The sequence below is a fragment of the Eretmochelys imbricata genome, chromosome 3 (genome assembly GCF_965152235.1).
Source record: "Eretmochelys imbricata isolate rEreImb1 chromosome 3, rEreImb1.hap1, whole genome shotgun sequence".
NCBI classification, from domain to species: Eukaryota; Metazoa; Chordata; order Testudines; family Cheloniidae; genus Eretmochelys; species Eretmochelys imbricata.
Genome location: NC_135574.1, coordinates 4,730,266 through 4,752,496, shown reverse-complemented (window position 1 = coordinate 4,752,496; position 22,231 = coordinate 4,730,266). Strand labels below are relative to the sequence as shown.

Here is a 22,231-nt window from a genome sequence, read left to right as displayed (position 1 = left end):
TGATGAATACAAGCACAGCAAACTCTCTCCAGATGGGCCAACCTCTGGGTTGACACTTTCTTGGCAGTCTCGTCCTCCACTCCCTTTATTTTTGGATCTCCAGCTCTCCCGCTCTCTCCCTTTCCCACTCGCTGTCATCGCCAGCGTGCTGCGAATCAGGTAATTTACGATCCCGCCGCCCTGCTTGGCCGAGCCGCCTTCCGAAAGGGCTTTCTCCCCCTCCGCCTGTCCTCGGCTCAATGCAGCCAATGTTCCCAGTTGGGGAAGGGGGAGGTGGGAGCCCTCCTGCCTAGGTGGTGACTTGCACCCCATACAGAGCCGAGGCTGCCCGGGGCTCTGGCATTCCCAGGCCGTTAGGAGAACAAGACAGCATCACGGTCCTAATTGCACAGTGGTTTGGAACCTCTGTTAGATATGGCCGAGAGAGGATTTTCTAGTGTGTGGATGACCAGATTCTTCCCCCACAGAACGTCTTCATCCAAAGCCCCGTGTATATTTTAAATCCACCCACATCCAGCAAGGGTTCTGACTGGCAGCTGAGTGGGACTCTGCTATAAATGAACTGATCATGCATGAGACAAATCCAACGTCTGTCCTTAAAAATCGGAGACTATGGCTCTGTGAACACCAAAGACCAAATCCTTACTGCTTTGTACACGCTGGGGCCCTGGTTACGGTTCCTAGGTGCTACCGTAATAGAAATGATAAATAATCATTGTACAAACTTCAGGTCAAATCCATCCCTTGTGTAGCTCCATTGAAGTCAGTCTGACTAAACAAGGGATGAGTTTGGCTTGGTGTTTTTTTCCATTAGTACAGGCTACTAATAACGCTGGGCAGAGGCCACCTCAGTCCTGCTCTGCAGCCCCCACAGCTGTACCAGTCTCTCACCCTCCCCTCTTCCCAGCTCCGCCAATGCACCTCAGTCCTGATCTGTGTCCCCACTGGTCTGCCCCGCTTCCAGCTTGGCCAATGCCACTCAACTGTGATGTGTAGGCTCCCACCTGCTAGTCCAGTCCGGGGCTCCCCACACGCCGTCCTGCCAATGCCCCTTACGCCTGGCTTGCAGCACGCTCTGTTATCCTGTCTAGGTGTAACCCCCATTGGCAGCATGTGGGACTTTGGCTCTCCAACGGCGGAGAGTTATGGGGGTTAGCCTTTTCTCTCAAGCGATAGTGGCTTTTGAGTGGCCAAATATTATTGTATGTAAGACAAGGGAGGTTGTGGAATCCCCGTCCTGGGAGGTCTTTGAGAACAGGCCAGACAAACACCTGTCAGGGATGGTCCAGGTTTACTTGGTTCTGCCTCGGCACAGGGGGCTGGACTTGATGACCTCTCTCGAGGTCCCTTCCAGCCCGACATTTCTAGGACTCTATGAATCCCCACCCCCGATTTCTGGTGACAAATAGAGTTTTAACGGGAGACTGAGATTCCTGTGTAGTTTACATGTAAACTTCTGATGTCTGGCCGAAAAGCACTCATCATCTTGGGGTGGATGTTTTGTCTGATCTGTTGATGTGTATTAGTTATATTGATCAATTAGAAATGCCAGTTAGCACTGTCGTTTGGTGGGGTCCTGCTTTGTGATTGGAGCCAGAAGTATGAGTTATTACGAGAACTCCCGTGTGCTTGCCAGAGACAGTCACACTTAGGCAAGGCTCTCTGCCCTTGTAATATTTTTATGAGCACGGTTGGCAAAAGCACAAACACTCCAATCCAGCAAAGAAGACAGAGATAATACGAAACGCTCCGAGCGTCCATGTACTCACACCATCCCTCGCAGAGGCTTCAAAGGGATGGGACAGATGATCCATGCATGGTTCTATCTCTTACGTGCCAAGAAGAGCCCAGTGGGTTGAGCCATGGATAGCCCTATCATAGGGCTCTGTGGCCACCATGAATATTCATAAGGATGTTTGGCCTCTGTGGTCCATATCTAAACTGTCTCACCCTAATAATGTGGCGTGTCATCTCCTTATAGGCTAGTATATCATTTACTGCAAGCTCATTTGCCTAGATGGCAGTTAGGTTACCATGTCATCCTTGTGGTTGACCGTCTGTGCCATGTTCCTATCCTAAAATATCCCACACTAGCATTAGCTGGTGTTTTGCGGTTACCTGCCGAGAGTTTCGTCAGACTTGTTCATGGCAGCATTCTGTCTTGTGAGATCCTAGAGCTACTCCCAGTCAGCTACTCGTGCTAAAACGCCTGCTACGGCTTCGACTTTGGCTAAGCTATTGTCTTACAGGCTTTGAGGCTATTACTGCTTTCGCTTATAACTTTACCTTACTTGGCAAATGCTTCCACCTATAGGCTGCAGGCGATATCAGCCTGAAACTCCTTATCCTCTTTCCTTGCCCCGCCTTCTCCTTTTACGAGGACTTCCCCTTGCCAGTGGTACTGCTGATCAGACGGACACACAGCCGTGAACTGGTGGGCGTGTATGTGCGTGCACCCTCTACTGGACGAAGTCAGAACTTCCCAGGCCTTTGTCATAGATCCTAGACTGCTGGCAGCTAATCGAAGATTTCCCTTTAGTTCAGGTAGCTTTGGAAGCAGGAGGCTCTGAGTTCTATCCCTGCTGCTTCTGGGATTCCTTCATGGGCAGCCTAGTGGTCAAGGGCTCATTACAGCATTTTTAGGAGCATCCCTCCGGTCCCCTCCCCCCCTCCAAGGGCCTTGGTCTGCTCTGTCCACTGTCCACTGTCCACTGTCTTCCTCTTTCGGTGTCAGGAGGGCATGGGGGCACCACAGGTGACCATCTGCGTGGTCTTAAGACCAACTCCTGCCTTTGTGTGTGGGGAGGGTGGGGGAGCGGTTGAGTGTGGGGAGTCTTTGCCAACTGCGGGCAGACAGCTTCGGACGGTTGCTGGCTTTCATTAGTGAGCCCCCCGCCCCCATCTTAAACCTGTAATTTACTGAGGCCCTTTAAATTTAAAATCATTAAGCTAGTTTGATTGTCGCCCCTGGGGAGGGTCTGGGATGAAAACAAGCTGGTGGCTCTGAACACATGGAAACTGTCCTTAACAAAACCATCCTGCCCCCAACACCCCGTTCTCACTAATGTGGGGGCACAGCTTGGATAGTTGTGGGGGGAGGTGATGGAAGTGGAGGGGGTGGGGACCAGCTGTAGGTTTTGGTGTGAAAGGGGCAATGCAGATCCATTTTGCAATGCCCCTGGGGAAAAGCACACACGTGTCTCTCCGGCTTAAGGGAAGTCAGGCGGGGCCCTGGCTCGGGTTATTTTCCAGTGCGCCTGTAACGCGAGGCCATGTGGAACTTTATGGAGCAGTTGCTGCGTGAGGGACCTTGAATCCAGCCACGCTGGAGCCAGCTGAGTGCAAGCGTAAGAGCTCTTCAGCCATGGGATGGTTTGGAGCCTTCTCTCTAGGTATTTCCTGGCTCGGGATCTGCTTTTTGGGGCCCCTGTGAAGTGAAGAGACTTTAACTGAAGGCCGGAAAGGGACATGCAGGTCAAATTTGGGTCCCAGTGCAGGCTCTGTGAATGCAGAAAAGGAACTTTTCTGAGAGCCCCAAGAGCAAACAGAAACGTTTCCAGGGTTGGCTTTGATTTTAAATCCAGTGAAGAGATCCTGGGTTGAACAAAGGACTGGTCCCCTGCGGCATTCGCAGCCCAGGCATTGCACCATAGGGCTAGGGCAGCAGAGCTCGAGAGTGAAACTGGCCACGAACCAAAGCAATGGGGACGAGTCTATGTTCAGGGCCTGTCCTGAGAGAACTAGAGACTCGGGTCTGGAATAGCGGGGGGGCTGTGGATGAGACTGAGTGACACCAGCAGAGCTGGAATTATGGGGGAAAGGGAGGTCACAGGTCAGGACTGAGGGACATTGGCAGAGCTGTGTGTATGGAGAAGCTTCCAGAGCACCTGCTGTCATAATCTCCCTTCTCTGAGAACTTGGAAAGCCACAGAGCGAGCAAGCAAAGGTCCTGCCTTCAGAGCTGCTGTTTTCTCACCTCACTGAAAAACTCTTCATCCTCTCCTTTAATACCAGACATAGCTCCGCCCTTCATCCTCCCCTTTAACACCTGACATAGCTCCGCCCTTCATCCTCCCCTTTAATACCAGACATAGCTCCGCCCTTCATCCTCCCCTGTAAAACCTGGCATTACTGGTTTATACTTTAAGGACCCTTAACTCTGCTAGCCACAGATGTCTCCTTGTGCCTCTTTGCTTCCCTTACGAATTTTCTCCTATTCCTAGTTTCTGATTAGAGTCATTACTGTCAAGAGTCCCATTCTTCCACTTGTTATATATGATTTTTTTAAAAAATGATAGCTGCTTTCACTTCTTTCTGCTTCTAAGTCCAGTTGTTTTTGTTGCTGTTGTTGTTTTAAAAGCAGTGTAACATTCTTTCTCTCCTGTGGGATTGTGTCTTTTTGGGCATCTATAAAATATTCTTAAACAGTTCCTCATTATCATTCACATTTTTCTGTTTAAATGCTTTCTCTCAACTGATTTGGCTCATAATTGGTTTCAGCTTTGTGAAATTGCTGCTTTTAAATCGCCAGCTAGATGCGTTACCGGTTGGACTTTACTCTGTTTGCACATAACAAATGTAATCAAATTGTGATCCCTTGTACCTAAGCTACCACTTGTTTTTATTTCTGTGACCAATTCCTCTTTATCTGTTATGATGAAATCCAAGACAGGATTCCCCTGCATTGGAGGTTTTAATAGTTCCGAAGCAAATGTTTACAGAAAATGATGAAATTTTGACTTTTCATTCCAATTTGGGATGAAAGGAAATTTTGACTTGTCAGAATTTCTTCTGGGATGGAAATTCTGAATTTTGACCATCTCTAAACAGGCACCTCTGACAGGAATTACTTGGTGAATTTCTCTGGCCTGTGCAATTCAGAAAGTCAAATGAGATGATCATGGCCTTGAAATCCATGAATCGGGGAAGAAGGCACCTGGCAAACTTCACCTCAGTCATGGCGCTTGTATGTTTTGGGACAGGGGCCTGCCTTTAATCCATGTCCATTAGGCACTTCCTACACTTTTCTGGGCATTTGCTAAATAATAATCGACAGCTAAGGGCAAAGGTGTGCATGTGTCCATCTGCTGCTGCTACTGCTCTGTCTAAAGAGCCACTAACCATCTTTACGTGTCATATTTCAGGGCCTCCAGGACCAAAAGGAGACCAAGGCAATGAAGGAATGGAAGGCGAGCCTGGAGTTCCGGGTTTACCTGGACTAAGAGGTAACAGACTATGTACTAGGTGCCCACAGGAATTGCTCCAGGAAATATGCCGATCAACTTCAATGGGCTATGGCACACTGTTAGCACTATACAAATAATAAATAGCAGTAACAAAGAGATGAGCAAGACGCATTGGGTACCATCCCTCCAGCCAATACAGGTTTGTTTCCCAGAGTCGATTCTCCAGCACTTTGTCCAGTCTAGTTTTAAATGACTCAGATGATGGAGTTTCCATCACAATCTTTAGGAGATTGATCCGTAAACTAGGAGATCTCATTGTCCTGACATTTTCCCCTACGTGCCTAATTTTTATTGTTGGCTTAATTCTGTTCTGTTAGTGTTACAACACATGACTACCTTTGAGTGGTTTTGTAGGGCCCCAGACCTAGCAAGTGGTCTTGCAATGTGACCTAGAGGTCCAGACACCAGCTCCACAGGCAATCAAGGAGTACTATTCCCAGCTGTGCCATTGATTTGCCATGTGACCTTGCTAACTTGCTGCCCCTTTCTGTGCCTCAGTTTCCCCACTTGTAAGACTCAGGGTACAGATGCCAGCCCTCCTTGAAACAAGCACCTCGAGGAGCTCTGGATAAAACACACTACAGAAGGGCTAATTATTACCCCTGGTTATGTCACCCGAGACAATTCCTCTCCCCGTCGTTTGCAGCATTCCAAATCCTTTGGAGCAACGATCTTGTTCCCCAGGCTTCTGAGCCATCTTGTGCATGCTTAGAGGCTGACTTCCAGAGAACACCGCCCTGGAAACTCAGCCCATATTACTTCTTGAACTCTTTCCCCTCTGTAATCCGATCCCCTTTCTCCTGCCATAAAGCTAGGTTGGGTGGGATAGTTTAACTTCCTTTCGGTGCACTAGGTGTACTGCCCCACTATGCCTCCATAGAGTGACCACTGACTTAGAGCTGGCATGTAGCGGGCAGGCTCATGGGGGCCTTCAGGTGGCAATCAGCCGTCAACCGTACTCACAGGCATCCCAGATAGGGAGGGTACCCAGGTCCTCGAGCCGCTCCTGGAATTAGCGCTTCTGGGGTGGGGGGGAGTGACACATCAGTCGTCATCAGCCAGTCACTGCTGTCCAACGCTGTGATGCCTTTGCCATACTAACAACGTGATTTGGGTATGGAGCTAAACAAATTTCCTGCTTCTTTGCATTCCTATGGACACCCCCACGTGCTCAGAGATGCAAGGTGAGCCTTTGTCTCCGGCAGTGCTGATGGCTTGCTGGGATAGTTGCTGGGCCTGATAGTCTGCCAGAGTGGTCCTTTGATATCCTCCCATGCCGCCTTCATTCACTGGAGTAGCAATTTAATGTAAACAAACTAAGCATCTGATCACCTGCTCCTTTCATAGCCACACGCTGCATGGTTTAGTGGAATTGACATTTCCAGCAAACCACTAACTTCTAAGCAGAGGGTTTGCAGGCAGGAAACAAAGGGTTAGTATCAGCAAAAAAACAAAGTAAAACCAAAGGCAGCGGGAAGCAGCCGCACATGGGGTCCTGAAGTGCTGGGGAATGGGAATTTGAGATCCTGATGGGGTTGGGAATCTGGACCTTTCTTAGGGGTTACATGAAACTTTTCCAAGTTTCAGGAAACATTCCCCCCCCCCCTTAATTTAAACCATTGTTTGTCAAGGCAAATTCAATTAAAAACAAAAGGAAAGCATGTTTTTCTATCTAAGTGGAAGTCTGTGTGTAGGTCAAAAGGGGCTGAGACAGACATCTGTAGCGGCCCGGAACTCCCAGAACCAAGCTGAATCAGACCACAAAAGTTCTGAGCCGTTTGGGGACCGGCCCAGGTGGATACAAACTTACCCAAAGTTTGGGGGTGTTTTTTTTTAGTTCTGATCCAAATCTAGAATTCCAGATTTGCGAGCAAGTCTTGTAGGTGGCACAACCAGTATCATAAAACAACCTGGAGAAGTCAGATGGGGAAAAGGCCTATTCGACCATGCAGTTTATCTCCCGGGCAACGCAAGGCTGTTCCCTCCAGGGTATTCTCCAGGGCTTTGTCTGGCCTACTTTGTAACATCCCACGTGATGGGGCTTCCACGCCTTCTATTGGGAGACTATTACAAAGCTTCATGGACCTCCCTCCGTGTGTCAGGACACCATGGGAGAGAAGTCCTTCCACCCCCCACATCAGACAGTTTCCCATTGAGCATGTGAAGAAGAATCGCTGGGTTAGGCATCTAATCCCATTTACACTCCAAGACACTGACAATATCCAAATGACTCTCCTTTCCCCGCACCCTGTGGCACTGCTGGGGTGTAGAGAATCCCAAAATCCATCACCACACACAGAGTCAGCCAACACATTCTCTGTTTCATCCCACTCCCCATCTGATGAGAGAGTCACTCTCAGTTGGCTGCAAATACTCGTCTCTCGCCTGGAGAGGACAGGTTGGGTTTGACCATGTCAGCCACGTGACACGTTGGCTGAGTGCATCCCTGTCACCCTCTAGTGGCTGGATCCACAACTGCGACTTGCTGCTAGCCTTCCTCCTATAGCTCCGATGCTTAAAGGCATGGGGTGTGGTGCTAGAAGCCCTGTGTTCGAGCCTTGCTGATGACATGTGTGTGCTAGGCTGGATGGTCTTGTAAGACACACTCCCCTGCCCCAAGTGGGACTGTAAAACCAGCCAAGCTGGCAGAAAAACCCATCTGTTCTACTAAAGAGCTTGTCAGCAATGGCTACCCATGTTATTGCACGCTCGTTGACAGATTAATGGCTGTTTTTATTTGGGTTTAATCAGCATCACAAATGGATTGTCTGGCTGCTGCTGCTTTTTTTGTTTGTTAACTCTTTAAGATTTGTGTCAGTTTTGAAACTTGCATGTACATTTCCGCCGTTGCTGGCTCCTTTGTCTTTCACACAGGATCAAAGAAATTCTCCCAGCCACGGCACCGCCATGGCCTGGGGTTTAGAAAGGAATTCAGCTTGTGATGGGGTGCAGGGGAAGCATGTAAAAGGCTAGCTGGCCAGCATTAATTCCCCTTCTGCATAGCACCTTCCCCCACTCAGACAGCTGCAACTAATCAGATCCTGAAGCCCCATGCCTGCCGTGGGATGGGGGAAGAATTATGATGTCCCTAGAATGCAGCGCAGAAAGGGTTAGGGCCTAGTCGGTATCCTCTGGCATTGATTGAAAACTCCCATTGACATGGGCTGCTAGGATGATCAGAGGAATAGAGAACCTACCTTGTTAGAGGGACTTAAGGAGCTGGGCTTGTTTAGCCTAACCAAACAAAGGCTGAGGGGAGATGTGATTGTTCTCTATAAATACCTCAGAGCAGTGGGGGCCAACCTGCGGCTCCGGAGCCCCATGCGGCTCTTCAGACGTTAACATGCGGCTCCTTGTCTAGGCTCCGACACCGGGGCTGGAGCTACAGGTGCCAAATTTCCAATGTGCCGGGGGGTGCTCACGGCTGAACCCCCGGCTCTGCCACAGGCCCTGCCCCCACTCCACCCTTTCCTGCCCCTTCCCCTGACCCTGCCATGCCCGCACTCCTCCCCCCTCCTCCCCAAAGCCTCCTGCACACCACAAAACAGCTGATCGGGAGGGAGGGGGAGACGCTGGGAGCTGGGCTGGGGGAGTTGATGGGGGGCCGCTGACGTATTACTCTGGCTCTTTGGCAATGTACACTGATCAATTCTGGCTCCTTCTCAGACTCAGGTTGGCCACCCCTGCCACAGAGGGATAAACCCCAGGGAGGGAGAGGAGTTATTTCAGTTAAGGGCCAATATTGACACAAGAACAAATGGAGAGAAATTGGCCATCAATATGTTTAGGCTTGAAATTAGGCAAAGGTTTCTCACTGTCAGAGGAGTGAAGTTCTGGAACAGCCTCCCAAAGGGAGCAGTGGAGGGCAAAAAACCTAACTGGGTTCAAGACTGAGCTGGATAAATTGTGGGGGGGGGGGATGATACAATGGCATATGAGTCATCCGTGACTTCTGTTAGCATCTACAATGGCCAGAGATGGGGACACTAGCTGGGGAGGGCTCTGAGTTGCTACAGAGAATTCTTTCCCAGGTGTCTGGCTGGTGGGTCTTGCCCACATGCTCAGGGTCTAACTGATTGTCATATTGGGTCGGGTAGGAATTTTTCCCCACGTCAGATTGGCAGAGACCCTGGGGGTTTTCACCTTCCTCTGAAGCATGGGGCCTGGGTCACTTGCAGGTTTAAACTAGTGTAAATGTGGGATTCTCTGTAACTTGAAGTCTTCAAATCATGATTTGAGGACTTCAGTGACTCAGTCAGAGGTTCTGGGTCTGTTACAGGAGTGGGTGGGTGAGGTTCTGTGGCCTGCGATGTGCAGGGGGTCAGACTAGAAGATCATGATGGTCCCTTCTGGTCTTAGAGTCTATGAGACCTCCCTGGCCACAGCACTGGGCCCTGAGGGTTCAATTCACCCATGCAGAGAGACCAGCACAAGGCCCAGGTAATGCTTAAGTCCCACTTTCACCCACAGATGGTGAATAGTCCTTGTACTATCCCTCTGCACAGGACATGCATCTCCCTGAGTGAGCTGCCGGGGGTCACACAGCCAGCCAGGGCACAGGCAAGCGTGACGAGGAGGGATGGCGTCAAGATGCCTTGGTTCCCTGTAACCGGCACTCTCAGAGGAGCGTATCAACTCTAGTGGGAAAAGTCCAATGAGACTGGGACATGATGCCCAGTGCTAAGTCAGTTCAGGGTTCTTTAAAGGCCCTTTAGGAATGCTGTGGGACGGACCCAAGAGATTGGGCCATCCTGTGGATTCTGGAGCAGGTAGCAAGTAGCCGCCCTGCTCCCATCACATGCTGTGGTGTCCTGCAGGGAGGCTGCCCTTTTGCATTTGGCTGGGTCGCTCTGCACCAAGCCGAGCCCCCACAAAGGCACCTGAAATGTTGCAACTTGAGCTGTAGATGTACCAACGGGTTCTTCACCGTGGCGGTTCTGATTAGGCTTGGGCCCAGACTAGAAGCCTGGATCCAGAGCCCCACTGAACACTGGGGAATTAGGCGTCTGTGTGTGAGCTTTGTAGTGCAGGCCCGTCTTCGGTTCTGATCGGCCTGGAGCAGCGAGGGGATTTGGTTTAGCAGGACAGCGGGATGGAGAGGGTGCACCTCTCGTTGGTCTCACGCTGCCAGGTGGGCCCAGCAGAGCCAGTTAGCACTCAGGCAGCCTGCACGCCGGGTACCGCTCTTCGCCGGTTTGGTTTCCTGCTGTCATAACAACACCTTGTCTGTTGTTCGTTCCCAATCCAGGGCTCCCTGGGGAGAGAGGGCCTCTGGGACCACCCGGCCTGAAAGGAGACAAGGGAGACCTCGGCCCATCCGGCTCTACTGGGATGCGGGGATTCAAAGGTACTGTTCAGAGTTCATGCTCCAGGTGCCTGGCATGTGGGTTCTTGGTTCTGTCTGGGCTTCCCGAGGCGTGTTGGCTTTGGTCACACCTGCTGGTTAAATGTAGACGAGAGACGATATCTCCCATGTGCCCATATAGGGCCTGTTAATTAGTGGTGCTGAGCCCCTGCCGCTCCCCCTCAGCTTCGGTGGGAGTGGAGGGAGCTGAGAATCAGGCCATTCAGAGGCCTGGGATGAAGAAGGCTAAAACAGGGCCAGGATCCACCCAACCCCTGGGCGTCTGGACTTGCGTCAGGCTTTTTATACATCCCTCAGGGTGGGAGGGGAGTTTTCACGTGCACGCCCGCTAGTTAGCCTTATATCAAGTATTTTTTTCTGCCACTTCTTTTTGGTTTCTTGTGGTTTTGAAGAGTCTCATTATATCCCAGGTTAAAAACAGGTGTGAGATCATGGAGTGTAAACCATTATTTTGATGCCATGGTATAGTTAGAGTTTATGTACCTATTTTAGCAGAGCAAATGAGTAGGTAGGCTGTCTAAAAAAAATCGCATACTGTAAACTTAAAAAACACCCGTAAGAAATGGTTATGTTTCCAAAACATGCACTTTCTGACTCAAACAGCGTTTACTTTAGCTTATGGTAGCCAAGAAAGAACAAAAGTCAAGTCTCCCTGAGGGGAGCACAGTGTGTGTGTGTCTTTGTAACACTCTACAGCAGCTCTAAAAACCAAAATGGCTGCTCTCTCTGCAGTTAGGCGCTGCACTTAGACATTTAAAGGTGCAGAAAATGAAAGCATCGTCATTTCAAGCCAGGTGCACCCCCAGAAAGTTCCCAGTGAAGCCTGCTATTTCCTGCTTTGCATAAGAACCCCAGAGGGATGAAGTGTGGAGAGGTGGTCAGGCAGGGTTACTGGCATGCAATATATGCCTCTCATACAAATAGACAACTCCTAACACAGAAACAGAGCAATTGCCATACAGCCCCAGTTAGTCTGGTGTCTTAATAGAAATAGAAATCAGGAAGGTGAAAGAAACCCTCCAGTGAACACTTATGGAATAACCTGCCCTGAAGAGAACTTTCTTCCTGACCCCAGGCAGATACTGATGGGCTTCTACTATGAAACATGAGGGTTGATATTCCTCACACATTTTTTGTCCTGTTCCTGCAGATGATAGCCATATAAATGTCTAAACTTTTTAGGAATTCTACTATGCTCTTAACTTCAATAATACACTGTGACAGTGAGTTCTCCAGGTTAACGGTGCATTGTGAAAACGAAACAAGTGTCTTCTTTTAACATACCTCTCACTCTGAATCACACACATGCACCTGGTGCACAGTGGGGAAAGTACCACAGAGAATGAAACCTTTCAGCTTTTCTATACATCCGTCAGGGATAGGAGACTGCATTAGATGGACCTCAGGACTGGATCAAGCTGTCTACTCTCAAATATGTATGTCGCTGTAGTAGTTCAGCACTGCAGGAATTACCACCAGCATCATTCCAGTCCATTGGAAGGACCAGTTCCTCCATTTGTCCCTCGTTTCATGCCACCTTTGTAAGAGGAACCATTCCTGGTGGGTACACCACTCCCCCAGATTGTCAGCGAGCAAAGTTGCAGCTCTAGGAAGCTCTGTCCCAAAGAGAGGAGATGTGGGAAGAGAGATTTATGGGTGACATTGCTGAGTGGAGAGGAAGCCACACAAAGATTTCAGAGCTGCGGCCCTAGGTAAAGAAGGTGTCCTGCATATTTAGATCCTCATAATGCAAACCAAAGAAGAGCAGACAGCGGAGTAGATGGTACTGACTAGCTCTTCTCCATCTCTGATGCTCTGTAGACAAGGGGGAAATTAATTCCTCGGGACTGGTTGTTTTGCAGCCAGGGAATGGGCGGGCAAAAGAATTTCCTTGACTTCCCTCCTATAAGGGTGAGTCGGAACTGGTTGCACTCTGGGGTGGAAACAGCACCTCCGTTCCTCAATAACTCAGTATGTCTTGGTTAAGTTGACTTGTCTTTGTTTGCCAGGTAAATATTCAGCGGTCCGCAATGGGCTCATCATGGGCAAGATGTCCCACTGATTTGTTCTTGTCACCCTCTCTTCATGGCCCATAGAGGATATAAGCACTAATATTACTACAACTAGGAAGGATGTGGACAAGGATGTGGACTACAGAAGGGATGTGGACAAATTGGAGAGAGTCCAGTGGAAGGCAACAAAAATGCTTAGGGGCTGGGGCCCATGACTTACGAGGAGAGGCTGAGGGAACAGGGCTTATTTGGTCTGCAGAAGAGAAGAGTGAGCGGGGATTTGATAGCAGCCTTCAACTACCTGAAGGGGATTCCAAAGAGGATGGAGCTCGGCTGTTCTCAGGGGTGGCAGATGACAGAACAAGGAGCAATGGTCTCAAGTTGCAGTGGGGGAGGTCTAGGTTGGATATTAGGAAACACTATTTCACTAGGAGGGTAGTGAAGCACTGGAATGTGTTACCTAGGGAGGGGGTGGAATCTCCACCCTTAGAGGTTTCTAAGGCCCGGCTTGACAAAGCCCTGGCTGGGATGATTTAGTTGGGGTTGGTCCTGCTCTGAGTAGGGGGTTGGACTAGATGACCTCCTGAGGTCTCTTCCAACTCTAACCTTCTACGATTATATGAACTAACAGAAATTCTCCTTCATCTGGAGTCTGAGGGGAGTGAGAGCTTGCAGAGGCAGTCCTGAGTTCTACTTCCAGTGTTGCATGTGTGCAGTTGAGCTGGTGACTGCGATGTGGGCATTGTCATTAAATGCAGCCATGGATTCATTAAAATAAGGTCATGGGATTCCCGGTATCATATCGGTGAGATGCATCCGGCTGGAACTTTGTTTAGCCGCATGGATGTGTCCCATTGACTATGCAGCACTGTGCATGTTTCGTGGCCCCCATGGTGCGCTGCAGCATGCTAGCACTGGGAAGGGAGATATTTGACACTCATGCACCTCCGCACAGGGGCATGCTGTCCCTGTCGGCACCCTGCAAACATGTGAGAAGAGGTGGGATTCCAGACCCAAAGGGCAGGGCCAGCAGGAGGGCAGAGAGCCCTTGTCTCTCAATGCCATGCAACAGCAAAACAAGAAGGATGCAGAAGGGCTCCCAGCTCTTCAAGGCAGATCTGGGGCACCACGATTTTGCCTTGTTCCATCTGTGCCACAAACCAAATGACGCTGCTTTGGCCCCAGAGATATGTCAGGATGCCTGGATCATGACCCTCAAAATCAAAGCCTGTCCTATAAGTCGTGGAATGAGTGGCAACCCCACCCCATTGTCACCACGGTAACTTTGGTGGCCACGTACCAGATACCAACCTGGTTTCTCAAGAGGGAGAATCTGCTCTCTGCATTGGCCTCCCAGATGTCCTCTGCTCGGCACCATCTTGCCTTCAAAGGGTTTCTGTGCTCCTAGGGCACAATTGGCTCTTCAAATCTCCCGGGTGAATAGACAGTATTTGTGCAGTGCTTGGAAGACGGAAAGCACTTGACACTGTGAGTTGCTGTTATTAGTCCAGGGCTCTCTCTCATTGGAAAAGAACAAAGAACCCATAAGCCCTGGTATGTCTGTGTGGGCACAGGACTGGAGCCGGCTCTGGGGTATGTGCAGAAAAACACAGCTAGCTTCCTTCTCAGCCTACACATGGCTTGATGCAGACAGCAGGGCCCTCAAAAGTGTGGGCCTAGCCCTACGCAGGATGTACTGGTGCCGAAAGGGAGGAGGAAAGAAGAAGGGAAGATGAGAAGCTGAAGGAACAAGAGAATAAATGTGTGGGTTGCAGTAGCTCCAGTTTGTTGTCTCTGTTTTACAGCCGCTGACAGTTTTCCTTACCAGGATTTTTAGAGATGAGTAGAGTCCCTGAGGACATGGGGCTTCAGCATCCCCAGCGGTGTCACTCACCAGGCTTGGTGGGCATCCCGCTCTAGCTCAGTCACAAGGTACAGGCTTGATGCAGGAACCACTGGCCTGTGTCCTGCAGCAGGTCAGACTAGATCAGGGGTTCTCAAACTTTTTTTCTTTTTGCTGGGACCCCCTTTGAAAATATTTCAGGCTGTGACGACACCCACCCCAAAAATGTGACTGCCCTCCCCATACCAGGCCACCCTTACTTCTGCACTGCTGCTGCGGGCGGTGCTGCCTTCAGAGCTGGGCAGCCGGAGAGCACAGAAGTTAGGGTGACAATACCGCGACCTCCCCTACAATAGGTTTGCGACCCCCTTTTGGGTTGGGACCCCGTGTTTGAGAAATGCTGGACTAGATGATCATCACAGCCCTGCATCTTTTTCAAGAGCACTGCAATTCTTGGGGAGGGGGGTGGCAGCAGCTGGAAGCCAATCACACAACCTGCTTTTTGGCATCCCCCAGCCAAACCCACATTATAGTTGTGGTCTGTGGTTTTCTTTCCTTTCAGAGACGAGGGGACGGTAGATTTTTCTCATCGACGGTTGCCAAATAACAGCTTGACAGGCAAAGAGCATTAAGCAAATTAACCTTTACTTCAGTCCTAGGCAAACACTCCCCCTCTTAGCCCTGGAGTATGCTATTAAACACACATGTTTCCTGCACACCCATGCCAATGTGTGAGTGTGTGTGAGTGAGAGAGGGAATGTTTGAATCCTCGGCCCTGTAAATGTTTGTCCAACTTGACCCATTCAAGGCCAAAGTCTGCGTGAAAACAAAATTTGCCCAGCGGAAGGAGTGCCTATTGCTATCCAAGAGATGGGTCCAATAAGGAATCACATTCTCTGGATGGACAATGTTATTAGAGTTGCGGTTTGAACCTGCACACATAAAATAAATACATTAAACCGTCCTGTATGTGACTTAACGACTTCGGCGTGGGCCTGTCGGGAAATATTACACTGGGAATCACAGCCTATGATCTGGGAACACTGCCAAACCAGACGGGTTTTGTTTTTCTCACGGCGGGATAAGCTTTTCTCATGTTCAAGACGATGCTTGCGAAACTCCTTCAAAAGGTCTCTCCTCTTTTACGGCCTGCTCTTCCACTCCTCTTCCCACGTAAGAAAGACAGTCTCAACCCCTGTCCCATCATCTTTACAGTGAACTCTGTTGTCAAGATCGTTTCATTTGCTTAAACCAGTCAATAGAGATTGCTACTTGCCCTGAGCTGGGACTCACGCTCTGAGTGTACGGTCTGGCTGCTGGGTAAAGAGTTTTCGTTAGCTACATTAATTTGATGGCCAGGGCATTAGGAATCAGCCTCCTTCCTGCAGAAATAAGAGAATGGGGATTGTTCATTTCCCCCACTCACATTGGCTCCATAGATGTTGATCTACCTGCCAAATGCATCTTAGACCCTAGCAGTCTATCTCCAAGGTTCGCATATCAGGCTGGGGCTGTGGACAGGAAGGTGACTTTTTCCAAGGTCAGGCTGGATCGCAAACATGGTTGTCAGAGTAGAGCAACAAGCAAGGTGGGAAAAGTCATGCATTTCTGCTGTCCATCCACCCAGGTTCTTATATGATCTTCATCGTGGTAGGGAAGCCAGGAATGGGCAACAGGGGCTGGATACTTGATGATTCCCTGTTCTGTTCATTCCCTCTGGGGCACCCGGCATTGGCCACTGGTCAGTCCCAATATGCATTCTTATGTTCTTAGAGTCTGGTGCCTGAGTTAATGAAAGACTAATTTTCACTGTCGGCCTCACATGGGATATGTCACTTGGCCAGCACACCCAGGGTTTGTAGGGGCGAGACAGCACTTTTCCCACTGGTCAGTAAGTGATTAGGTTAAATTCACCTGGATCTGATTTCTGATTGTCCTGGGCTGCCGGGCAATAAGGCTGCTGGGGCCTATATGATAAATTGTGTCTCATGATCTCACGCCTCTTCCAGCTCTGGGCTTAGACTAATCAATTGATCTGATCTGGCCACTATAAGAGGCCCCTGGACTTTCGGTGAATGTTGCCGTCTTTGATGTGCTTCCCTCAGCGGGTTAGAAACGACAGACTTTCTCTACCATCGAATGTGTAAGCTAGTCCCCTGGAGGGATCACTGATCCATGCGCAGGAGGGGATGGAGGATGCGTGACCGAGAATACCCCGCCCTCTAGGGTTTAAACTTTTAGAATTTTCCTCCCTGCTGTATCCATGAGGGAACCACCCGGTGTTACCGCCCATGTTCTCGCACATGGGATCCCTTCCCACTTGCCCTTTTTCAGACTGTCGTCTACAAATGGCCCCTCCGAGTGGTTCAGGCTCAGGGGGAGATGGGCTAGGCCTCAGCTTCCAAACCTGGGTTTCAAAACTCCCCAAGTTCAGGGGTGTTCAGATCTGGGGGACTGGTCCAGGCCCATCTCCAATAAATGGCCAAATACGCTGGCGGTAATTGCTGAATTTCTGTGATTGATAGTCATGGCTGTAACTTAGAGGAAGCAGACACCTGGTGAGGCAATAGCCCAGTTCCATGCTTTCGGTGAAGGGCTGGTTTTCTGTACTAGTAACCTTTCATTGACACAGTGCTTTTTGTCTGTGTATAGTGAGCATAGTCATGTCACTGCTGAAATGCAGCCACGTCTGGGGTGGAGTGCTGCACCCAGCCAGGACTCTCCACACTGCATTGTGGCATTGGGGAGGGGAGATTTTCGCTGTGGTCACTGGGACAAATCCCTTCTCATTAGTAGCACCACTGGTAGAATAGATCAGACCTTGGTTTTAAGGTCTCATGAAAAAAACACCCTCACCCTATCCAAAGCCTGCACAGAGGTCAGTTTGTCTATATGGGAAGTACCACATGGAGGAATTGGATGGGAACCTGAACCAATGCAGGAGTTTGGCAGCTGTTACTAGAGCTAGTTCTGATTTTTTGACTTTGCAATTTCAGAAAACAGAAATGTGACATTGGTCTGGCAGGAGCCAGCAAGTGGCACTGTTACACAGAGTCTGGCACGCTGCTGTTCTTGGCGTGCATGTTATGGTCGGTCTTTGAAGAAATGCGGTGTTATCGTTAGCATTGTAGTGCACGTCTATGAAGAGAAGTGTTGCGGTTTGCAACCAGCAGCAAGTTAGACACACTGGGCAGCATTGGTGCCCTGCCTTAATCTCTCACACTAGGATCAATTCTTAGAGCAGAGTTGCTCGCTGGGAACAGGGCACTGATGTGGGCTGAGAGTCCTGGAAGAGGGGCTTGTCTACATGTCATTTGTGACCACCTCTGTTCCAGGACTGGTGCGGTGTAAAGAAACAAGCTGCACAAGCAATATGCCCAAACTCCACGTCACTGATGTCTGCTGCAGTGGGAGGCCAGCCTGCAAGGCCCCGACATCTGCTACCACTCAGCAGCGAGGCAACACTATGCGTCTCCCCCAAATTCCAGCCCTGCCACCCCTCTCTGGACCCTGGGGTGAATCCCCAGAACACATCCTACCACCTTTCATGCAGGGCTGCTGGAGCAATTTTCATAGTGGGAGTGCTGATGATGGAAACCATGTATCTGGTGTTTGTTGTTACTACTTCAAGCCAAGGGGTGTGGGAACACCCCCAGCACACACAGTCCCAGCATGTCACGAGGCAAGTGTGCCCTGTCCCTGTTTTGGGATGGGGTCGGGGTCGTTACAGCCCCGCAGTTAAGTCCATTCAATCACCCTTAGCCTCGGGGTCGTGCGGCCTCGGGGCCAAAGTCAATATGGCTGCCTTTCCCTCAGGGCTGTGTGGTGTACTAGCCAGAGTCAGTATGGACGTGCTGAGCCTTCTGGTAGGACAAATCTACAAACCGTCTAGGAAGCTCAGCCCCCAAGCAAGGCGGAGCTCCAAGTAGTCTAAGGATCAGGGGCTCCCTGACCCTTTATGTGGGGCAGAGCAGTAGACAGTCTATCGCCTGGCGTTTTGGCTCAGATAGATGGCAAATGAACGCAGGCCTCTTGGCCTAGGATGCGGAGGCTGCCACCGCCGGGGTGGGGATGGCAGCAGGGATAGGAGGACCCAGGCCCACCCTACTCCACTGAGTCCCAGCCCAGGGCCCTAACAGTGGCGGATGGTTCTGCCACTGGGTCAGCAGGGATCTGACTGCAACATGCTGACAGCACCCAGCCCAATGGTCAGCCCCCCGGCCACTTCCTACCTCGTCTCCTAGTGTGGTGTGGAACAGGAGCACCAGCCGCTGCATCCATGGGACACTGGACATAGATCTCTTTCATGGTCCCCTCTCCAGCTGCTCCATCTCGGCCGCGTCCTTCGTCCTGCTGTTCTCTGTTCTGCACTCATCTGCTTTTCATCAGCAGAGCGGGCTCCAGGCAGGTTTCTTCCATTGGACACAGCTGAGGCAGGCCCTGGGAGCAATCGTCTTCCCAGAGCCTCCAAGCTAAAGGGCAAGAATTTCCTGGATTTTTTTTTTCTTTGCAACTCGTGTGTGTTGTTACCACGCAGAGACCAAATAGAAGGACGTGTCAAAGCCGGGCCTGGATATTGCTCGTTGAAGGGCTCGGGCCCGGGGGCAGCTTGCGGATGATTCGCGGAGAGGACCAGCAATCAGGGTGGTGCCCTTTCGTTCCTCTTGTTGCTTCCCTTCCGGTGACCTGCCAACAGGTGCGGGAGGGAGGAGAAGCAAAGGGTTTTAATAGGGGACTGCGATCCAGTCTCTGGGTATCATGTGCATGAACCTAGAGCAATAAACGAGTGCATTTTAAATGCATCTCGGATATGCCAGGGTTTTGTCCTGCAAGTTCCACTCAGGACGCAGTCCATAGGCAACAGCAGCAGCCAATGAAGGAGCAGCCCATGTTCCATGCCAGTTCTGGAATGGCCATACATTGCGTATGATGCAGCATAGCTGGTAGGTTTGAGCGCAGTACGTAGAACGGATGGGAATGTATAGGAAGATGGGTACCACCACCATGCTCCATCTAGGCCTCTCTCATGCCTCTGATAGTAGCCAACACCAGATGCTTCAGCGGGATGCTATGCACACCATTAGTAACAGCTGTGTTTATGTAACCAGTGCTGTGACACTCTTGTCTGACCCGATTACGACACCGCACATCGGTTGTGTGCACCTGGCATCATTCCTTCACCACGCCTTCTAACCATGTTTGTTTCAGAGCATGCTGGGAAAACTCTGGGCAGCTATCCCATACTGCCTCAGGAGGGGTCTGGGGGACATGCCTAGAGAGGGATGTCCTAATGCATAGAGGGAAGAAAAAAGAGCCAGGCCATTCACACAAGCACAGTTCAGCAAAACAGCAGTGTGAGGACATGATTGCTGGAGGGCTGCCACATGCAATCCAAATCACAGCAGAGATGACACACTGTTCATTATCACGGTTACTAACCATATCTCAACCAGGTTGTGTCAGGACACAGCACCATGTTTAAAGCCAGCCTGGTTACAGAGTAGAGGCCTTAATTCACCAGGATCATGACTGGGGCTGGTCAAAAATTTTCCACCAAAACACCTTCTTTTGTTTTTTTACAGGAAAATGGGGTTTGACTAACCCACGTTTTTTGTGAGAAGTGCCTGATCTCCATGGAACATCTCGATATTTGGTCAAAAAGGCAAATGCCCCAAAACCTGAAATGTTTTTGGCCAAAACCGGAAAATTTCAATTCAAAATCATGCTGCTGCACCTCATGGGAGTTGTAGTTCAGATACCTTATGCTCACTCTCTCTTCTGTCAAAAACAACGAGGAGTCTGGTGGCACCTTAAAGACTAACCGATTTATTTGGGCATAAGGTTTTGTGGGTAAAAAACCCACTTTGTCAGATGCATGGAGTGCAAATTACAAATACAGGCATAAATATACTGGCACATGAAGAGAAGGGATTTACCTCACCAGTAGAGAACCAGTGATGACAGGGCCAATTCAATTAGGGTGGACGTGGTCCACTCCCACTAATTGAGGAGGAGGTGTCAATACCAAGAGAGGGAAAGTTGCTTTTGGAGTGACCCAGCCACTCCCAGTCCCTATTCAAGCCCAAATTAATGGTGTTAAATTTGCAAATGAATTCATAGAATCATAGAATCATAGAATAACAGAGTTGGAAGGGACCTCTGGAGGCCATCTAGTCCAACCCCCTGCCCAGAGCAGGACCAATCCCAACTAAATCATCCCAGCCAGGGCTTTGTCAAGCCTGATCTTAAAAACTTCTAAGGAAGGGGATTCCACCACCTCCCTAGGTAACGCATTCCAGTGTTTCACCACCCTCCTAGTGAAAAAATTTTTCCTAATATCCAACCTAAACCTCCTGCACTGCAACTTGAGACCATTACTCCTGTCCTGTCATCTGCTATCACTGAGAATAGTCTAAATCCATCCTCTTTGGATCCACCTTTCAGGTAGTTAAAAGCAGCTATCAAATCCCCCCTCATTCTTCTCTTCCGTAGACTAAACAATCCCAGTTCCCTCAGCCTCTCCTCATAACTCATGTGTTCCAGTCCCCTAATCATTTTTGTTGCCCTCCGCTGGACTCTTTCCAATTTTTCCACATCCTTCTTGTAATGTGGGGCCCAAAACTGGACACGGATGAGGCCTCACCAATGTCGAATAGAGGGGAACGATCACATCCCTTGATCTGCTGGCAATGCCCCTACTTATACACCCCAAAATGCCATTAGCCTTCTTGGCAACAAGGGCACACTGTTGACTCATATCCAGCTTCTCGTCCACTGTCACCCCTAGGTCCTTCTCTGCAGAACTGCTGCCTAGCCATTCGGTCCCTAGTCTGTAGCGGTGCATTGGATTCTTCCATCCTAAGTGCAGGACTCTGCACTTGTCCTTGTTGAACCTCATCAGATTTCTTCTGGCCCAATCCTCCAATTTGTCTAGGTCCCTCTGTATCCTATCCCTACCCTCCAGTGTATCTACCACTCCTCCCAGTTTAGTGTCATCCGCAAACTTGCTGAGGGTGCAATCCACACCATCCTCCAGATCATTAATGAAGATATTGAACAAAACCGGCCCCAGGACCAACCCTTGGGGCACTCCGCTAGATACCGGCTGCCAACTAGACATGGAGCCATTGATCACTACCCGTTGAGCCCGACAATCTAGCCAACGTTCTACCCACCTTGTAGTGCATCCATCCAGCCCATACTTCCTTAACTTGCTGACAAAAATACTGTGGGAGACCATGTCAAAAGCTTTGCTAAAGTCGAGGAATAACACGTCCACTGCTTTCCCTTCATCCACAGAACCAGTTATCTCATCATAGAAGGCAATTAGATTAGTCAGGCATGACTTTCCCTTGGTGAATCCATGCTGACTCTTCCTGATCACTTTCCTGTCGTCTAAGTGCTTCAGAATTGATTCCTTGAGGACATGCTCCATGATTTTTCCGGGGACTGAGGTGAGGCTGACTGGCCTGTAGTTCCCAGGATCATCCTTCTTCCCTTTTTTAAAGATGGGCACTACATTAGCCTTTTTCCAATCTTCTGGGACTTCCCCTGATCGCCATGAGTTTTCAAAGATAATGGCCAATGGCTCTGCAATCACATCCGCCAATTCCTTTAGCACTCTCGGATGCAGCGCATCCGGCCCCATGGACTTGTGTACGTCCAGTTTTTTTAAATAGTCCTGAACCACTTCTTCCTTCACAGAGGGCTGGTCACCTCCTCCCCATGCTGTGCTGCCCAGTGCGGTAGTCTGGGAGCTGACCTT

The 22,231-nt window shown here is 49.9% G+C and overlaps 1 protein-coding gene across 1 annotated transcript in view; it reads left to right on the top strand.

The window, feature by feature from the left end:
• SCARA5 (scavenger receptor class A member 5) overlaps positions 1-22,231 on the top strand; it is a 136,300-nt gene that overhangs the window by 85,072 nt on the left and 28,997 nt on the right. The window contains exons 5-6 of the mRNA XM_077811450.1: positions 5,145-5,225; positions 10,495-10,593. Coding sequence (XP_077667576.1) covers positions 5,145-5,225; positions 10,495-10,593 — 180 coding nt within the window. The remainder of the gene's footprint in view (positions 1-5,144; positions 5,226-10,494; positions 10,594-22,231) is intronic.